At 35.0% G+C, this 21,887-nt stretch overlaps 1 protein-coding gene across 2 annotated transcripts in view; it reads right to left on the bottom strand.

The window, feature by feature from the left end:
* LOC121425594 (myoferlin-like) overlaps positions 1 to 21,887 on the bottom strand; it is a 109,305-nt gene that overhangs the window by 52,580 nt on the left and 34,838 nt on the right. For both annotated transcript variants that reach the window (XM_041621705.1, XM_041621706.1), the window contains exons 9-23: positions 19,017 to 19,217; positions 18,127 to 18,164; positions 17,711 to 17,793; positions 17,151 to 17,254; positions 16,470 to 16,538; positions 15,126 to 15,169; positions 14,568 to 14,644; positions 12,131 to 12,231; positions 9,518 to 9,721; positions 8,218 to 8,430; positions 7,113 to 7,219; positions 6,124 to 6,319; positions 5,155 to 5,310; positions 3,381 to 3,524; positions 2,690 to 2,773 (exon numbers count right to left, since the gene is read on the bottom strand). In XM_041621705.1, the coding sequence (XP_041477639.1) occupies positions 2,690 to 2,773; positions 3,381 to 3,524; positions 5,155 to 5,310; positions 6,124 to 6,319; positions 7,113 to 7,219; positions 8,218 to 8,430; positions 9,518 to 9,721; positions 12,131 to 12,231; positions 14,568 to 14,644; positions 15,126 to 15,169; positions 16,470 to 16,538; positions 17,151 to 17,254; positions 17,711 to 17,793; positions 18,127 to 18,164; positions 19,017 to 19,217 (1,821 nt within the window). The remainder of the gene's footprint in view (positions 1 to 2,689; positions 2,774 to 3,380; positions 3,525 to 5,154; positions 5,311 to 6,123; positions 6,320 to 7,112; positions 7,220 to 8,217; positions 8,431 to 9,517; positions 9,722 to 12,130; positions 12,232 to 14,567; positions 14,645 to 15,125; positions 15,170 to 16,469; positions 16,539 to 17,150; positions 17,255 to 17,710; positions 17,794 to 18,126; positions 18,165 to 19,016; positions 19,218 to 21,887) is intronic.

Here is a 21,887-nt window from a genome sequence, read left to right as displayed (position 1 = left end):
CTAACTTTTACACTTTCTGGTAGATTCAGAGGCATATTATCCAGGGCGCCCCAACCATAGGCGGATCCAGGGGGGGCCGAGGGGCCCGGGCCCCCCCCCCCCTATTGGCGGAGCAAAAAAAAGAAAAAAAGGGGGAAAAGGAAGGAAAAATGAAAAAAGGAAAAGAGAGGAGAAAAGAAGGAAGGCAAGCATAAGAGGAGGAAGATGAGTGAATAAAATAAGATAAGGGGAATTAAGACTTGGAAATTATTTTTTTTTAATCTTTCATGTCGGGATATAAAATTTTCGCTCGCGCTTTGCGCTCGCATTGCCTTTTAGGTGATATCTTGCTCAATATGGACCTTAAAATATCAAATTCTGAAGTCAATATACAAAACATATTTCAGCTGGGAAATTGAACTTTCATTATTTTGTTTTATTCACAAATTGATTTTTTAAAAGTGTAAAAAATTCTGTTTTATGGTCTGAATATTAACAATTTCTGCTTGCGCTGCGCGCTCGCAAAATTTGATTTGTCAGGTACCTATTATTTTCCTGTATTCCATGAAGTTCTCAAAATATCCCTATTTAGGTCAGATTGTCAAAACGTATCAGCTAGCGCTGCACGCTTGCATTTTGATTAGTGAGTTATGTATATCTCAATATTAATTCTAAAACAAACTACTTAAAATCACCATTTGATGACAATTAATCATAAATTTCTGCTCGCGATTTGCGCTCGCATTGATAGATTTTAAACTCGTGCATCTTATGCATAATTACTAAAGTGCTTAAATGTCCAATTTTCAGGCCATAATATTAATAGATTTTGCGCTCTCATGCTTAGGAAGAGAAATAGGAAGATAGTCATCATTTTCTTATGATGACATAATGTCCTTATAGAATATCCCGGTCCTATGTCAAAATTCAAAGTAACAATAATTGAAAATATCAGCTCTGTTTTAACTGTGATCCTTCTTCACCTCACAATTTTTCCACAAAGTGCTTGCAATACAGAGCTTAAAGTGACCCCTTTTCAGATCTGAATATTATATATTTTTAGCTCGCGCTTTGCGCTCGCTTTATTGATTTTCATGGTAAAAAAAGGTATTTAGAATATACAAATTCTAGGTCGATATCTCAAACACACGTTTATTCAGATACGCACCTTGTTCTCCATTTAAATATTTATCCAGTTTCAGATAACAATATAAAAAATTGTCTGCTCGCGCTTTGTGCTCGCATTATTAATGTATGAAAATTTCCAATAGCTTAACCTTTTCATGATTTACAAAACATGAATAGAGTGTCCAGAATTTTTCCGCTCGCGCTTCGCGCTCGCATCAATAATGTTCAGTTTTTGTCTTATCCTTTCCACGATTACAAAAAGTGCTTGAAATTTCCATTATTCAGGTAGAAATGTCAAAAATTTCAGCTCGCGCTTCGCGCTCGCAATATTTGAATGTTGAAATATGTAACGTCTTCATGGCTAAGTTCAAGCAGTCCATAACAAATACGTTTTCGATCAGCTCAAACGTATATAAAAATTTTCCGCTCGCGCTCTGCGCTCGCATTATTAATGTAAGGAAGATCCCCACTTCCTCATCCTTTTCATGATTTACAAAACTTGAATAGAGTGTCTCGTTCAGTAGGTCTAAATCACGAAATTTTTTGCTCACGCTTCGCGCTCGCACTAATCGTTTAGTTATATACCTATTCTGTTAAGTTACAAAAAGTGCTTAGAATTTCCATTCCTTAGGTAAAAATGTCAAAAAATTTCAGCTCGCGCTTCGCGCTCGCATTATTTGATTTTTAAAAATATGTAACGTCTTCATGGCTAACTGCAAGCAAGTCCTTAACAGTACCTTTTCCATCAGTTCATTTTTGCTCGCGCTTCACGTTCGTAATAATTATTCACTTGCATACACATCTTTTTTTCAGGATTGCCCAGAATGTTCAAAACTTTTAGAAAAAAGTAAATAAGATTCCCCCCAAAAAAATAACTCGCGCTTCGCGCTCGCATTATATAAATAATGATTATGGTATTATATATTTATCTTGGGGGGGGGGGGGAGAATAAAAATACTTTCGTGCAAGCAAGTGAAGAGCCTTTGCCAAATGTATGTTTTGAATGACCGCTTATACGGTGTGTGACTGGAAACCAGCTCCTAAATGAGTCAGTATGTGTCTTTTAGTCATGAAGTTACAGTGATTTAAGTGTGCATTTTTCTTCTAAAGGTGCTCTCAAAATACGACTTTTGGACATGATTTTTTGAAAAAGTCCTTGCCGTGGGAGGGGGTATCCCCCCTCCCACACCCTCCCCCCGCTCGGTCGCTTCGCTCCCTCGCCGCTGGCGCCCCCCCTATTTCAAAATCCTGGATCCGCCCCTGTTATTAGCGAGTAATGTTTTGTCTAGAGTATGACTATTCCAATTACCGTAGTCATTATTGTCTCTAAAATTACTTTTTATAAACAAATTATTGCTATGGCTATATTAACGGGAAATATCATTATCTGAATACAAATCATGTAAACAATCTTTATAGTTTAATTGAAAAATATGTGCTTTATATTGAAACTATGAAGCCTGTTTCCAATTCAACCTTCATTTAACTTTATGGGAAAATTTCATCATACAATCGACAGAATCCACAAGGTTTGATGTAGAACAAATTGAATATCATGAAAATTACAATAAGCTTGAACTACCTTTCCAGTTGAGTCTGAGTATTTCGGTCTTCCTAGAAGTCCCTTGTCTGACCATTGGCCCATGATGTTGACTTGATTTTCATACTGTAAAATAATGTAAATGTAATGGTTACCAAATGCAATAAAAAATTATGATTGATTAATCAGATTCAGTTTTAAAGAGGCAGATGAGTATTGTCCCTATTATTTCTATCTGATAAACGAGGTGAGGAAAAAGGGAAAAAGGCAAAAGGAAATTATGTGTAGAGGAATTTTGAACTAATTTTTACGTCTTCCTCTATCATAGATTACAATACCCTGGTACTGCTATTGACTGTAAGGTACTAAGAGGGTAATAATTGGGGAAAAAAATAATAATATTACTACTAATACTACAACTTCAATTTCTACTACTACTACTAATAATAATAATAATTGTTCCTGAATCTATTATTATTTGTACCTGTTCTCTTTCGTTCTTTCTTTCTTCTTTCACTGCGCCTTGGGCACTCTGCCAAGTGGATTTGGCGCATTACAAATCACATATATTATTATTATTATTAGTACTATATTACTACCAATTCTTCTTCTGCTACTTCTATTCAGTTTTTACTAATTCGGATGAAAAAAGAATAGCAATAGTGATAACAATTCTGATAATAAGAGGAAAGAGGCGATCTATTCATACAGCAAATGAGGTGGTTTTAATTACCGTTTCTGCATAGACAGCGATAGTCGAATCTGACATTCCCTTTCGAAAGTTTTCACTATGACATTCAAGTCCTAGCCAAAGCTTGAGCCGCAGCATCGCTGGTATGGCGTATCGATTATCATCCTTTCCTTTCACCTTCAGATACTAAATAAAGAGATGAAGAGAGAGAGAGAGATAAAGGAGCGATATGACAGAGCATATAATATGAGGAAATAGGAAGGAGAAAGGGATCGGAAGAGAGAGAGCTCATGCTCATACCTCTACATACATTATAAACACACACGCACACAACGTTCATGGATGAAAATTGGAAAAACAGTATTTTACTGCACAATCGAGGACATCTGTGTCAGTATGAATCCGGTCAACCGGGGACCATATGAAATTTAGCTACTCGTAAGCCATATAGGGATGTCTATTAGGTCATAACTCCTTCATTTGTTTTATGAATATGATGAATCATATTATGTAAATCCATAGGGTGTGTGGCATATTGACATAATCATGGAACGCAAATTACGCATGAAATATGAATAAGTCGTCGCACGGCTGACAGAAAGGCGCACACACTAAATCCCATCTAACCTATAAAATATCAACTTATTCCAGACCAAACTTAAATGAATAAATAAAGTGATGAAATCGAAAATGCATAGTAAATTTGGTATGGAATAAGTTGATATTTGACAGGTTAGATGGGATTTAGTGTGTGCGCCCTTCTGCCAGCCGTGCGACGAAATCCACCTTAACTTCATGACATCACGCTCAATTCAGGGCCATGACGTAATTCTCGTGACATTCTCATGATGTATTAGATATTAATTTTTTCATAATCTATTCATAATTTTGGTTCCATATCTAAGCCAAGGTGTTATACATGCAGCTATAGATTTACATATTTTATCATAAATAATCCATAATGATATTCATAAAGCAAATAATACAGTCATGACCCCATAGACACCCCTATACTCTCGTATACAAACGAGGACATCTTGTTTCGTTGTGAATCGAAGCGGTACGCGTGTATAGGTACAATGATTTGGGCGATTTGCAAAATGACCCATAAACCTTAGACATCTTTGGTTGGCTGTGTGTCCTCGTTTGATTGTGAAGTACTTGTGTAATTAGGCTTAAAAGTAAACAAGAATCGATATTTAAAAAAAATCAAAAAACGAAAACCCTTTCATAATGACTAAATTAGCTAATCTTGTCAGAACTAGGTTCCTTCTCGCAAACAAGAAGTCTGAAAAAAATAGCAAACACTATATTCATTCCTCTATAGGTTACCAACCAGGTGAGTGTTTCATAAAGCTGTTTGTAAGATACGAATGACTTTACGAACGACTGGTGATCCTTTCTTGTGCTCTGTGACATCCCGATGTAACTGAGTTATGACCTAAGAACATGTTCTAGTCGTGCGTAAAGTCGTTCGTAACTTTACGAACAGCTTTATGAAACACCCACCAGAAATGAACTACGTCGCTATCATCTCTCTGTAATCTGTATAACAAGCATAGGCGGCGGAAGCGGGGGGGGGGGGCGTGGGGGACGTGTCCCCCCTAAATTTTAGGTGGGGGGACGATCCCCCCTAAATTTTTTGTTCATGACCTTTTTTTTTGCTTGTCAAAAAATTTTGGTAGTCTCCCCCCCCCTGAAATTTCGGTTCTGTTTTTTTTTTCTTTTTTGTTTGTCCATTTTGTTTCCTACGTCCCCCCTAAATTTTTTGTCTTCCGCCGCCAATGATAACAAGGTTTTTTTCTTCCTCCCATACCTTAAGGAAATAGCTGAAAGTTCTTCCGCAGAACAGCCCACATGCATCCCTTCGCTGATCAGAATAAAGGACTTGGTAGGCAGGTACCCGGATGTACGCCGTTCGTTTGGATCCGCAGATCATCCAGATCACAACATCTGGGAGACTGTTCTGAGGCTAATAAAAGGGAGATGTAGGAAAAGAAAATTGTAACGCGTTTCGTTCCATTTCGTTTCAGCTATATTTTCGGTAAGATATCATCATTATGTACCTTTGGTAGTAATGGAAATATAATTTTATCCGGAGCAATCATTAATCATAAATATATTCAAAGAATTTTGACACACTGATTTGAGTACGATAGGCTTATTATATTTTCCCTTCAGAAATATCAAAAACCCGAGTTTATCCATTACAATTTGATATAAACCTTAAACTCATAGAAAGTACATCGGAAGATATTTTTTTTAATCTTCAAATCCTGAGCCCATTTAAAATACACTAGCAATTTCTCATTTAAGGGTACATTTATGTTGAATTTGAATGAAAACAACAAGTAATCCCTTTATTTGCAACGAAATGACAAGTTAAAAAAATGTTTTCGAATGAAAAACGACAACTTGTTAATATTGTACTTTATTAATCCGTAAGGTTAAAAAGACAAACAATATTGTAGCGATGAGAGAAGAAGAAATGTTTCTGGTTGAAAGAACCTGATAAAATAAGGTAACATATAATTATGTCCTGATGGGTGTTTCATAAAGCTATTTGTAAGTTTTAAGAGCGACTTTAAGGATGACTGGTAATATTTTTTTGTGGTAAATGGTATACACCAAAATGATCATTGGCGATGGTTTAGAGCGTAAGGAAGGTTCACTAGTCGTTCTTAAAGTTGCTCTTAACATGCGAAAACTTTATGAAAGACTCCCCAGGATGGGTTATGCACTCGTTTTCTTGTGTCTATCATTATTTTGATGATGAACGGCTTACCTCGACTGCGATTTCTCGTAGCATGATTAGGTATTCTTCGAGCTCATCCACGGTTTCCACCGGCTCAATGGCTTCCTGTCGGAGGATCGTTGCTCGTCGAGCGACCTCGAACAACACTCGTCGTCTGAGCTCGTATCTCCGATTGTCGAGAGCGTTTGCGTACTGCTTCATGTTGCCGAATTCGGGTAAAGGTCTCCTGAAGTTCAAATATGGCGCAATATTAAATGAATAAGCAGTATCTTTAAAAAAAAACATCTCTTGGCTATAATTACTATATTTACACAGTAAATATATACTATATTTACACAGTAAAATATTGTATATAATATTGTACAAAGCTGTTTACTATTATGGAACTTACAGTAGTTTAAAACATTTAAACAAGGGTTTAAATTCTTAAACAACAAAGTTTAATTTTCAGTATTAAATTATCAATAAATTGTGCACGGTTGTTTAAACGATTAAACAACTACCATTACATAATATTAAACAAAGTTGGATAAAATTTATTGTTTTTTATCGTGTAGAATGAGTTGCCTTCAAACACAACTCTTTTTTGCAACGAGCTCCAAACTTTATAATAAATAGGATAACATGAATGCTGGGTCCCGGCTTACAAAGAGTTGCGATTGATGCGATCAATCGCAACTATGATAAACCAGCAACGTCAACATCTTAAAGTACATGTTTGTTCAAAATATTTTCTAGAAATGATGTATATTCAAACATTTACTGTTTTCATGATAATTCAGTATGCTTCTCTTTGTTTTCAAAGGACATTGACCAAATTTCCTGAAGAAAAAATTATGACATTGATGGATTTCCATGTACTTGAGATTGATCAGATCAATCGTAACTCTTTGTAAGACGTGGCCCCTGGAGTGAGGTCAAGATCACGTCTTTCTCCTTTTCTCCTTTTGTTTTTTCTATCTCTCTTTCTTTCGTCTATCACTTGTTTTCACTTGCCTGCCCTTTCTTTCCAAACTTACCTACAATCTTCGATGAGTTTGTCGATTGTCTTGATGACATGCGTCGCTACTTCACTCTCACTAGCTCCTGACTTTATACACGTCTTCACATGACCGATGTGTTTTTCCTTAAGTGTAAATCAAAAATTGAATCTGAGTGTTTCTTATATAATCCACCCTCTTGGCACTCCCATGAGCAGGGAAGGTCCGAATTGATAACAATATCCCCAGTAATTCATCTAAGCTGTCACCGTATGCTGCGATTACCTCTTGATCAAGTAATCATACATTTTTTCATTTACCTTTTTTTTAGCAGTCTTGTGAACATTCCCGCGACTAGTTGGTGATATTGGTATTTTAGTCTCTTGCACACCGTATATTCAAATATCGAAAATTAGAATTTGATTTGATTTGAAATCTACAACTTGCAGTCATGGGGGAAGCGGCACCAGGACAACTTGTTGGATCGGGAGAAAGACTACCCCCACCCCAACCCCACACCAATAAGTGTCAATAACTTTTTGAAAATTTGGTAGACCTCTTATCTGATATAGTTTCATGACCAAGTCATTCTTTTCCCATACCCTCCTAATTAGTTTTTGTTTCTCCTCTCCTTTTTTTCATGTCATGAAAATGATCGCCACACTTTAATGACATAATTATTAATAATTTTATAGTCTAGTCTAGTTGGTGTTCTCTATTACCTATTGAACTATATAATCATGTTCCTATGATTGAAGGGATCCTTAAAAGGAATTGAGTAACTTTATGAAGGTCTGTTAAAAAAAACTGAGCTATGGGGAACTACATGCTGTTAGTGTATGCAATAATGTTCCAAGACGAAGCCCTGAACATTCCATTTCATAACTTTGCAATAAAAAGATGATTATTTCCCTCCATAGCTTACAATGTTAACTTGCGATTTGCAATTTCGATTACAGGAAGGGAAAAATATTTGAAATCCTAAAGGAAGCCCCTTAAATACTTTCTGTTTATCAAGTTCCTGGATGTTGCACTTGTATAGCCTAAAAAACTTCCTACATGAATTCGAAAGACGGTTATTAATACTCTACATTCTCGAAACATTTTCTTAATTTGTTCAAAAAATCCTGAGCATTCTTCTCACCAGTTTGGCAATGATGTGCAGAATGATGTTGAGGGTGTCGAGGCGGAAGCTGATGTCCTCCCATTCGCTGTTGATGGCGATCAACGGCTTCGTCTTCGTCCAGGGTAGGAAGTAGTAGTGGTTACCATCGAACACGGCGTTTGTGGGCTGCGTGGTCGATGGTTGGGGTGTGACGCGCTCGTCGAGTTTGTTACCATAGTTACCGATGCTAACCTGAGGTGTATAGAAGAGGCATGATGTTGATAAGAAATGAATACGGCGTGAAAAGAGGAATCTTTAATCCTTTTTACAATAGTCGATTATGCTATTGTAAAATGTCAATCCGTTCATTTGCGTCTGATTTATATTTATTTCAATTATTTTTTAAGGTGAATCAAATAAAGTTTTAGAAAACAAATTAAGAAGAGGAGTTGGCTTTAAATTGTGACTGCAATTGACATCGATTCGAAATTATTTTCATACCATAGCTAGGGACAAATTAAGAAGTATTACGTGTGAAATATTTCAAACAATTTTATGATAAAATGAAGAAATGGACAGGTCACAAATCACTAAACTTTCGGATGGCTGTTGAGTGATTATTTTAATGTTTCTGATAAAAGAGAACCACATAAAGGGATCAACTTGAAGTAGCAAGATAATTGTAATTCCTGGCAAATATTTCAGGTTCAGAAATTTAAACCCTTTAAACATAAATGTTCGTTTGACCTAATAAATGAAAACATGTTCAGATAATTGTGCAATCGATTGTAAACTTGTATAGCCCAACCAGGCCATACTAGTAAAGGTACAAATATTCCCCGTACGCAAAATAAACTATAAGGTTGCATCATCATTGTATATACATTAGTAGGACCAACGCTGTATGGATGATGACGTCGAACTGTTAAGGCGGAACGCAGTTACGACCGCGGATGCGCAAAATGAGTATTAATAAATGAATAAATCAATTAATTCATCCATTGGATTTATTGATTGATTTACTTATTTATTTATCTATGTATTTAAAAATGCATTCATTTATACATTTATTTATTTTTATTTTTCAGATTCATCGTCCTTTTAGAATAGGAACCTCCTAATATTTGTGGTAAAGTACTTATCAAAATGAAAGAATTTTATCTGGTATGCATTGGTTACTAAAGTGCTGAATTAGCCTTACATCGACCCCCCATTGGGTATGAGATGGAAACATTACGTACATGTACAAGTATTTGTCGCTTCATAATTACGCTTGTCAAGAATATGTTAATTGTTGTAGATGTTAATTTATCGATAAAAACTGAATAGAAAAAAATACCTCAAATTCCACTGAGCGATCAGTCTCGCTGACCATGGTGGCGTTGATGAAAGCGGCGTAGAGGTGGTATTTCCGAAGCCGTCTGTATTTATCTACCCTCTGAATGTCATGAGAGCTGATACTTACGATGTCTTCAGGAGGCGGTTCCCCTAGCTCAGTTGACAAGGAAACTAGGACACGCCCCCTGTAGGCCGCGCCTTCCCCCTGTGAAGAAAATTGTAAAAAGGAAATTGAGTGATTTATCAATCTATGTGTGAAGTCCAAGCATTAAATCGGCGAATGAGAGGGGATATTAGAATCATAGTCATTCGGACAAGAAATGTAAAAATAGTCATCCGTAATTTGTAAAAGAGACCCTTTAAATTTTCATGTTATGGCCATCAAGAGGAGCAAAACCAACAAAGGTACATATTTCTTTCATTTCCACACTAATCTATAATAAAGTTGGAAAATCGCTTACATGTATCTTAATCCTACTGCATGGCACAATTCAAATTTCTTTATTAAAACTTACATATTCTGTTATTTGCGATAATCTTTCTTTAACATGTTTGTTCAATAAAGCAGCTGTAGAAACGTGTAACCATTCTCGAGTGTTTTTTTTTCTTTTAATTGTTAAACATTACTGGATATTTCTTCAAAGTTGCAAACTATGCTACTGTTTTTTTTTATATTTTGAAGTTTTATTAATTTTCATAATTTTACAACATAGCAAACGCAATAATCATACAGTATCAAATATTGTGCTACATTGAAGAACAATAACAAAAAAATTACTTGCAGACTACAATCAAAAGTAAATCAAACAAGCAAACAACAACAACAAAAAATCTGATACAAAATGTTAACAACTTAAAAGATAACTCTGGTAGTTTTAATCACATAACTAGGCTATTGTTAACATTATCTGCAACAAAATTTGTTGTTTTCCTTACTTCAGACATAAAACAGATAAAACACAGTATAACTTATTTGTTTTAATATAGTTCCTTTCCTCTTTTCCTTTTTTCACATTTCAAAAGTTTTTTTTTCATCTGATTAGGGCTTCTCTTCGTCTCCACAGCTTGTAGCGACGCGAAAACTCGAATAAGTACATAAGTATGGATGCATGCGAGTAGGAGAGGTACGTAAGTACCATACGTTCGCGAATAAGATAAGTATCAAAGTAGGAAAGTAACATAAGTACGCAAGTAAGATAAGTACGGAAGTGTCAAGTACGCGAGTAACATACAAGTAAGCAAGTACAGCGCGTCCCAAAAAAATGTCCCTCTGATATGCGGCTTAATAATTTCCAAAAATTGAAATTATTCTCAATGAAATGTATGGATATAGGAAGCCCATCTCATTTTCTAACTTCTATAAAAAATTCAGTGGTCTCGCTTCAGTAATTTTGAATACACAACCTACTATGTAACAGTGGTGCTTTTCAGCCCATTCCAAGTTTGTATGCATGCAACACTGCTTTGTGTTCTGCACTTTCTTGCATATCAACCCCCTTTGACTATTCTGACCAAGGAGATTTCATCTCTATCTCCTTGTTCTGACCAAGGAATTCCCTGATCTGACCAGGGAAATCTCCATGATCTAACCAGGCTCATCAAATCACAACCTTGAGCATGTTCAGAAGGGCAAAAACAGTATTTGACAGTTCATTTCATGTTTGATGAACGGGAGATGCACAATGATTGAGACAACGGGTCATGTCTGTTTCATGCATAATTCCAAAATACTGCATTTTTGTTTTCATTACATTTTTTTAGTTAATTAACAACTGAGGTCAAGTTCAATAATTCAGTGTAACTTTTTAAAAGAAAAAAGTCAAAATTTTTTTTTGGTATAGTTTCTTTTCGCAAAGGGTGATTAACTTGTGGATTCCCCTTTTTCAGCTTATTTTACTCATCCATCATTCACATTTTATTTCAAGTTGGTGCACTGATTCCCCTATCAATCATCAAACAAACTTAATTTTTAATGTTTCTTGTCCTTCTGAACATGCTCAGGTTTATAATTTGATGAGCCTAGATTAGGGAATTATCCCTGCTCAGATCCTGGATGTAAGAATCGGGGTTAACATGCCATAGACAATGAAGAAATGCATCAATGCTGCAAACTTGGAATGAGCTAAAATGCACCACTGTTACATAACAGAGTGTGTATTCAAAACCGCTGAAGCGCGACCAATGAAATTTTCATAGAAGTTAGAACATGAAATGAGCTTTCTACTCATGAACATTTACTTGAGAATCCTACCACATTTTAGAATTAATTCAGTCTTATGTCAGAGGGACATTTTTTTTGGGACGCGCTGTATGATTAGTACACAAGTTTATTCAGCCATTCAGTTCATTTCTTTTCCATTAAAAACTCAATCAAAATAAATACATACAAAATTCATAATTAAAAATCGGAAGGACCCCAAGAAAAGCATAACTTGCGAGGATGGGGTCCTCGTAAAATAAATACGTGAGTAAAATGAGTATGCAAATTACATAATTACGCGAGTAAGGTAAGCTTTGAAGTAACATAAGGATATGAGCAGAAAAAGACGCAAAAACAATAAATGCCCAAGTAAAATAAGATACAAAAATACGCGAGTAAAACTCAAGTGCTCACCCTTCCCATATTCAAAGCCTCATAGTCATCGTTGAATGTATCGAATTCGCGAGGAGAACCGTAGAAATTCACCCAACATGGTCCAAAAGTAGGAAGAAATCCTGCGAAAAGTAAGATTCAACCGTCATTATCTTATCATATTCCCAACGGAACGAAAACAAGAGAAATTTTCTAGTTTTAATAATTCAAAAGTTCAAAATCTAGCGAAAGAAAAAAGTGAAAAGACAAAAGAGAATGTTATTGATTACTCGTACCACACCCAAAAGAAAAGAAAAGAAAAGAAAATTTTTACTTGCAAAGTAACGTAGACGTGGTACACAAATCAACACTTTTTGTGGGTTGAAGGGCTTGGAAGATTGGTAAAATTTGCGTGCGGGTATCCAACTATACACTCTTCATAGTGCAATAAAACCAAACCACCAGGCGTGCAATTTAAAAGACCCCTTATACAAACAAGTTACAAAATAATATAAAAAGCATTTGACAGCCTTGTAAAGACTATAAAACTGCACATTTCATCATGAAGCTAGAAATTAAGAGAACGAGAGAAAAAAGACATTGGGCGAGAATGACGTGAATGTAACCTTACTGCCATCAACTAAAATGTTGGGTTTTTAATTTAAGAAAGGTAGAAAAATAATTATGCAAAGCATTTGAAAGCTCTGCATGAAACTGAAAATATAATGAAGCTAGAAATTTAAAAAGCAAGAGAAAGACATTGGATGAAAATTAATTAACATTCTCTTGCCTTTCTGCCATCAATTAACGTTGCTTTTTATTTGAAGAAAGGTAGATAATGAAAAAGTGTAAAATGGTATTGTGATGGCCTCCGGATATCCAGCATAAAATGTTTTGAACAAATAGCATATAAAGGCGTATGTGTCATGCACACTGTCTAAGGATGAGAGTCTAAGGATGCGACTCAAGATCAAAAGTTTTGAATCAAAATAAGAATGCACTAAATGTTCCCATCAAGTCACTACACTCTAAAAAACTGAGTAAAGTTTTACCCAATATTGGGTAGAAAGAGAACATGCATGTTTGCTGGGTATTTTGTTTACCCCATATTGTGCTAGATCCATGTTTTAACGGTAACTTTTAATGTAACATTGCGTAAAATATTTGGCATTATTTTACCCAACGAACATGCACGTTCCCATTTTACCCAATATTGGGTTAAACTTTTTTTTGTTAATAGTGTATTGCTATTCCAATAGACTCAACACCAGCTGGGCATACTAAAACAATCACTTTTATAATATTACCCATTCTGTGCTCTGCAAACAATGACGTTAACAATGGAAAGAAAATATGCGATTTTTTTATTAGTTATTAGAAAAAAGAAAGATAAAAACTTTACATGAAAAGGGGGTTGTGCAAAGGCTTCATATTGTGTGAAAGATGACAAAATGCTTGCAAGGATTTAAACAAGAATTTGGCAGATCCACCTAGTTCACAGTGCCAGATTTAAAAAAGCGTTAAAATAGTATTCTAAGGCTATGATGAAGTGCTGTTAATATTTCCAGTCTTGATAGGGTGTAAAACTAAGCGAGTGGAAATCGGGAAGTGGAAAAATGCAATTAGAAGGGAGGGGGTCGAGCGGGATTGCGACGTGAGGGTGCACTTTGCTGGCAATCATGACTTAATGCATTCTTACCATTGTGATCTTCTTATGCAGTTGAAAACACACGATTCGTCGAATAAGAGTGAAAATGTAAATCGGTTAATCTTTTAAAACGTAATTTTTGAAAATGAAAATCACCCCCCCCCCCTAAAAAAGAAAAAAAAAGGAGATACGATTTCTTTGGGGTCAGCATTACATTTTGCCTTCATATACATTTCTAAAATATAGGTATTATTGTCTGTTTGGGGGGTTAGGGATACATTCATCTTTCAATTAGGATTCGTCATTTTTATAATTCTACATAAAACAGGCCCACATATCAATTATATCTAAAACAAAAAGAACATAAAAAAACTAAATTAGATTTTGAGGTATCTTTTGTTGTATTTTATCAAAAAAAATATTGTTTGCAAGGTTTTTACATGGCAATTAGAAAAGCCAGTTCAATTAACATGTTTTCTTTTTACAAAGAATTTGAATTTTAAAGGACAAAAGAGAAACTGTTATTAGGTTGATATAACTGATATCAATAAAGTTCTATTTGCTTTCAAGTGTTCTCTATAATCGATTATCATCTATGAATGGAGGTGCCGTGGCCGAGTGGTCTAAGGCGCCTGGCTATACATAGAAAATCCGGGGTTCGATCCCCGGCCGCGGCACCTATGCCCGTGAGCAAAGTATTTAATGTACAATGCTCTTTTATCCTGCCTTCAAATAAATGGGAATGCTATATGCATTATTGGTATTAACTTGGTGTGCACTTGTTTAAAAAAAAAAAAAAAAAATTAAAAAGAAGAAAAAAATAATAGGTACCGTCATCTCCTCTCGATCCAATCTCATTGATATCGATGAAGCCTGTAGCGATGTAGTCATCGGTTGACAAACGATCCCTACAGTGAAATAATATTTCATAATATAATTATTAAGCTATATGAAAATATGTGGCCTATACCAATTTGTAGACTGTATTAAGTCGTTATTCTTGTGGCAAATTTTACAAGACCCCCTCCCCCTCCCTCCCTCCCTTCTCCATAAATGAATGGCAATGTTGCCTCTTTATTTTAGTATATCTACAGATAAGACGAATATATACAGGTAAGATAAATATGGGAATAGATATCCTTTCCGGTACTATTAGAAACGTTAATTTGATGATTTCCATTAAATAATTCATATCATATAATATTTACAATTCTAATATATTCCTGCATGATGAGATCTTTATCTTATTGTTCTGAGGGAAAAGAATCACTCCAAACACACACGCAAAAACGCGAATTCGTATTGGGACCAGTGGATACGTCAAAGATTTTTAGAAAATATCTGAAATAGGTCGTTGAGTTGTGTATCAATTTTGGTTATAAGACTTACCAGTCCTTTAATGTTAATTTCAACCGTTCACACATCGATGGAAACTACATAGGGAAGTAAAGCAAGAAAATATATTTCGTCTTTATACAAACTTAACCAAAACAAATGAATAATGAAATAAGAGTGATGAACCTGTGCACGAAAGGTATCTCATAAGAAACAGTAAATAAGCTGCGCCTTCAATTAAGTTTCAATTTCTTCACATTTCTTTACATCAACAATATTTACCATTGCATCATGAAGTTAAAATCGACCATAGTTATCACCAATCACAATGATTGCAATACTTATCAAAGTAAGATGATGATGATTTCATTTCATTTATTTTTCCGTTAAAACGGATAATTGTATAACCTGACAATTCTTGCAACAAAAATATTATTCACAGAATAACAATGAAAATACCGGTAACATATTAAACATGAACCTGAACGTAAATCATCGTGATTGTACAGAGTTATAAAGTACTTGTAATCTATATATTATTATTATAATGATATATTATATATATATCATAATGAATATAATGAATATGTTGTTGATGATGATGATGATGACTGATAAAATGAATATGATGATGATAATGATGATGAATTTATTAAATAAATGATGATGATGGTAGTAATGATAGTGGTGGTGGTAATGATAGTGGTGGTGGTGATGGTAGTGATAACAGTGGTGGTAGTGATGGTAGTAATGATATTGGTAGTGATGGTGATGATAGTGGTGGTGGTGGTGATAGTAGTAATGATAGTGGTGATGGTAGTGATGATAGTGGTGGTGATGGCAGTAATGATAATGGTGGTGGTGATGGTAGCAATGATAGTGGTGGTGTTGGTGATGATAGTGGTTGTGGTGATCGTAGTGATGTCAGTGGTGGTGGTGGTAATGGTAGTGATGATAGTGGTGATGGTGGCGATGATAGTGGTGGTGGTGATGATGATAGTTGTGGTGGTGATGGTGATGCTAGTGGTGGTGGTGATGGTACTGGTGATGATAGTGGTGGTGGTGTGTAATGGTAGTGATAATAGTGGTGGTGGTGTGGTGATGGTAGTGATGATAGTGGTGGTGGTGTGGTGATGGTAGTAATGATAGTGGTGGTGGCGATCGTAGTGATGACAGTGGTGGTGGTGGTGATGGTAGTGATGGTGATGATGATGACGATGACGGCAATAATGATAACGATGACATTGGTGGTTGTGATGATGATGACTATGATGATAATACGAATGATAATCATGATGATGTTTATGATAAAAAGATTAAAGTAAATAATCAAGGATATATGATGTAAGAAATAATAATACGAGCAATGATGAGAAAAAAGAACAAATAAAATCCTACCCGTATTGGTAGCCGTAATTCCTGGTTCCATTCAGGATGATCATTTGTGTACTTTACATCTGTCTCCAACTAGGGTGACAAACAAAATGAAATTACATCACTTGATAACATTTTTTATCCTCTACTGGAGCATCACATTTAATCAACGAACAAAACAATGAATCACATTCAAATCAACAGTTACACAATGGATCTTAAATCATGAAACAATTTTTAAAGGCATATTTTTTTAAATACAATAGCTACAAAATGCAGTTAGCTTAAAATCATATTTTGCTTATTTACAAACAAAATGATATCATCACCTTCAGACAAAACGAAATATAGAGCAACGATTTGCTCCTCACGTGATTTACAAATCTGCTGAATATTGTCACAATTACTATCTATGAATTATTGTTCATTATCATTTATTCTCAGATTAATCTTTATCTCATTTATCGATTGAGTAAGCTATTTTCATTATTGTTATCATTATTACTATTGTTATTATTAAAATTGTTGTTATTAACATTTTTATTACTATTCTTATTATCATTGATTATGATATTTCTTTATATTATTATCAGAATAATTATTATTACTATCACTATCATGATTATTATACAGATTTTTTTTCATTTCATTTGTTTCTTTTCCATATTTACTTATTCATTTTTTTTTTGGGGGGGGCCTACTTACCGACTTCCCGGCGAATGAGAAGACAAGGTAGGGGTCAACCAACTCTTTCTTCTCTTCCCCGACACGAAGAACTTTCTTCATCCCTTCGAAGGTACCTGCATCCACTAAGAGTAAAAAAAAAAAAAATTATGCGAACATGTGTGTGACAATAATCTACTTTGATTTACGAAAGGATCTTGGGGCATTAAGAAAGTGAGAGAGAGAGAGAATAAGAATGGGACAGAAAGAGGGAGGGAGTGGAAATGACATATAATCACGTTGACCCCCCCCCCCAAAAAAAAAAAAAATCTAACAACATTAATAATGATAATTATAAAAAGGTGAAAAAACGATTTAATATAGATGGATAATATAAAAATTCTTTGACAAAAGTTTTTTGTAAAACCTAACAATATTTACATGAATTTTGTTCCGAGAATATTAAGCGCAAACCAGTATGATTTTAAAGATACCAAAACGGCATTTTATAATGAATAAAAAAACAAACTGTAAAAATAACAATGAAATTGTGCAGAAAAAACAAGAAACTTTTCAAAATGATAGCACCAAAATCTGATTACTCTGTGGCAGATCTTCAGCTTGGAAAACTTGCAGATTGAAACATCCTCTCCGAACGTCCACTCCAGCAGGCTGGATCAGATTGCTGCAAAGATGGAAGAGAAAAGTAAATAAACCTTTTTATATATCAGCCTATTTTGATACGTTCATTAATCCGCTTTTAAATATAAGAAGTTGAGCAGTACTAATGAATTCAATAGGCAAACAAAATACATTGTGGCGGACTTATTAACGTACAGAATTTGTAAAATCAAGGGCATATAATCTCTAAAAGTCCAACAAATATGGCTGCGGATAATGAAAACAATTAATATTTCAGTTGAGGGTGAACATCATTTTTTTTTACGATCGGTGAAATTCATTCAATGTTATTTGCGACAAAAGACCACCACAATATAGCTGAATAGGTTATACTTACGTCTCTATGTCGAAATCGTCTTCAGCTCTCTTAAATATCTGAAAAAACGAAAAGAGGAAAAGGTGAAGAAACGGAATAAGATGTATCACATGGAGGTCGACAGTGTAAGAATTAATTTCTATGATGACACGATTGATTTAGTAATTTTATTATACAATTTTTATGAGTCTAGCACCAAAAGAAAAAAACGATTTGCATTTCCTTCTTAAATAGAGAAAACGTGTACATATATATTAACATAATTTTAAAACGACATAAACATGAATCAGTCCATAAAACCCTAATAATTAAGATCAAAAGAATACATTTCATGTTGACCTAGAATATGGGATAGTTCAAACTTTAGAAACTACCTGTTTAAAAGTTGAACTGTATGCGGTCAAATCAAAAGTAGCAGTAATTGGAAAAGTAGATGCGCCGAACATCATTAGTATAACATAGTGTTTAAATGCCATGAAATAAAAAATGAGCAACAATTAAGATTTGATCAAGGCTAAACATATTTGTGTATGATTGCAAAATCCCGTTTCATAAAGATTCGTTATTTTGTTTTGTTTTTTTTTATTTTTATTTTTTTGCTTTAAAGTGCATGATTTCGATGACGAGTTTACTCTCGGCCGATCAAATCGAATGATTTCTGTAACTTTTGACCGTAACTGCAAATTTTTTTTATTGTAACATGTTTTAAGAAACGGGCCACTGGTTTTTCTTTCAATTCCTAACCCCATTTTTCAGTTGTGAAATTTTTCTGGGGTGTGAAGTAAGACCAAGGAGATGGGTGATATCTCCTTGATCATACGTAAGAAGGCCTAAATATTATAGGCATTAATACAGGCGTGAATATTCTTCTAATTGAACATGTTAAAACAACAGGAAATAAAACAGCATACTGGCAAATCGTCTCCTTGTCCAATCACGGAGATGCTGACCAACAAATAACCTTTGGCGCCTGAAGATTTAGACTCCTCCATAGACGTCAGCAGCAACCACTTGTTCTGGAAAGTGTGTTCTTCGCTGTCATAGACTGATCCCACGTCTAAGTTGAATGAGCCAATCATGGCATCGCTCCTAACAAGATGAGAATCGAGAACCTGTGTCGAAAAAGAATAATAGACGCAGAATGTCAATGATAAATTCGTGTAATAAATCGGAAATGGGAGGGTTAATCTAACCTGAAAGGAATACTTACATTTTCCTGATCATTTAAACGATGAGTAAATAGAAATATAAATGTAAAGATTTATTATTTTTTTCATTGATTTATTGAAATATCTTACGTTAAAACAATTCATCAGCTAGCATGCTTTTTTATGTAATGATTAAGCATAAAAAGGTAATACGAATTTAAATCATATGGCATTAAAAAAACAATAATTTTTATACAAACGATAAAATGAAGCTGAATTTCAAATGATTGAGCGCGCGCGCGCGTGCGTGTGTGTGAGTGAGTGTGTGTGTGCTGTAAGGGTGTGTGATGATGTGTTTGTGGCGTGTATCTGTGTGGGTGTAAATTAGTGGTTCTGGGCCAATTTGTGTAAATGTAGCGGGTGAGAGAGGGCGTGATGATATCTCGTCGTATCGTAGGTTGATCTTTTCGATGTTTTTGTATTGTAAAAAAGTAAAAAGATGCATTGGTTTAATTGGTTAGCAAACAAGCAAACAAAAATAAATGGCTCTATATAAATATATATATATATACATAGCCATTTACGAAACAATTAGATAATTACAAACAAGCGTTACTATGTATGTTTCTGTGAAGGGCGAGCATCCTCAGCCAGTCATCATAACAACATCTGTCTGAGGATGCGCTCTCTGATTGATACCACACATTGGATATACTCCTGAAGAAGACAGAGGTGCGTCGAAAATTCGAGTAAAGAATAATAACAAGTGGAATGCCTCTGGCCATCTCACCTGCATCACGCGGTTCAATATAGCAGCAGTGCTGACTTTGAATACTTCTCTAACTCGCGCAAGATGTTCAGTGATACATGGTTACTCTTATGTCCACTTTTTATGAACTAGACCAATAAACTTACAGAGATATGATGGTTATTCAACAAAAAACCCCAACATGGCTAAAGTTCATTGACCTTACATGACCTTTGACCTTGATCATGTGACCTGAAACTCGCACAGGATGTTCAGTGATACTTGATTACTCTTATGTACAAGTCTCTTGAATCAGATCCATAAACTTTCAAAGTTATGATGGTAATTCAACAGATACACCCAATTCGGCCAAAGTTCATTGACCTTTGACCTTCGTCATGTGACCTGAAACGCGCACAGGATGTTCAGAGATACTTGATTACTCTAATGTCCAAGTTTAATGAACTAGACCAATAAATTTTCAAACTTATGATGGTAAATCAACAGATACCCCGATTCGGCCAAAGTTCATTGACCCTAAATGACCTTTGACCTTAATCATGAGACCTGAAACTTGCAAAAAATTTTCAGTGATGCTTGATTACTATTATGTCCAAGTTTCATGAATCAGATCCATAAACTTTCAAAGTTATGATGGGAATTCAATAGATATCCCCAATTCGGCCAAGTTCATTGACCCTAAAAGACCTTTGACCTTGGTCATGTGACATGAAACTCTGATAGGATGTTCAGTAATACTTGATTAACCTTATGGCCAAGTTTTATTAACTAGGTCTATATACTTTCTAAGTTATGACGTCATTTCAAAAACTTAACCTCAGTTTAAGATTTGATGTTGACGCCGCCGCCGCCGTCGGAAAAGCGGCGCCTATAGTCTCACTCTGCTTCGCAGGTGAGACAAAAACTATATTGGCATTGAAAGCATTATCTTCAGCATATTTTGTTTTATATATATATATATATATATATATATACAGTGCGTATCAAAAGTAAGTTTACACTTTGAAAAAGCCCTGGGGATTTAAAAATATACAACATGTGGGTAATTTTTTCACATATAATTTTGGGTTTCGGTCTCATCTATCTAATCAAAGTAAAAGTTTTGACATAATGTTACTCTTGAGTGAGCACTGTCCATTTTTGTAAAGTTCGCAGAAATCTGTTTGCGCAGAAATGCTCGTTTTCACGCTGTGTCAAGGAGAAAGAGCGAAATCAAACTTACACTGCGAAATATTTCCCTTGCACTTTCAGTCGATTGAAATAACACGGATACACTCCAGCATTTTGTAACAATTTTGCCGCCACCCAAATTGAAATTTTCAACACTTAGTAAGCACAACCTTTACCCTTTTGTGTGCCAGCTGGATCTGAGGACATAACTGAATCTGAACAAAAGTTTATATCAGACATCTCCAGCATTTTTCACTAAGTTTGTGTCATTAAAGTGGGTTTACAGCTCATTTTTAATTTGATACTTGTTTCCTTCACACTTTTCCCAAGCTTGACAATGATTAATAAAATGAAAATGAAGCCTTAGACATTTAATGTAAATCACACCTCAGTGTAAAGCAAGATGGCCTCGGTGTGTGGGGGAGTGGGGTGGGGCGCAATGCACTTTTCGAAGTGTTTTGGGCAAGGAAACAAGTTTAAAAGGGTAAAAGATATCATCAAATCAATTTACTAGCTAAATTTACGTTTTCTTCATGATTAGGTCTACTTTTATTCGCATAACTATTTCCAAGTTCTGCGAAAATCATTTTTCACTAACTTTTCAAAAGTAAGTGGTGCTCACTCAAGCGGTAATTTTTTTCGACAGTTATATCATCATTTGCTTAAATGGATCTGTACCAATGTTAAAATGTGGA

This window comes from Lytechinus variegatus, chromosome 12 (genome assembly GCF_018143015.1).
Source record: "Lytechinus variegatus isolate NC3 chromosome 12, Lvar_3.0, whole genome shotgun sequence".
NCBI lineage: Eukaryota > Metazoa > Echinodermata > Echinoidea > Temnopleuroida > Toxopneustidae > Lytechinus > Lytechinus variegatus.
Note: the sequence above shows the minus strand (reverse complement) of the source record. Positions and strands in the feature narration are given on the sequence as shown.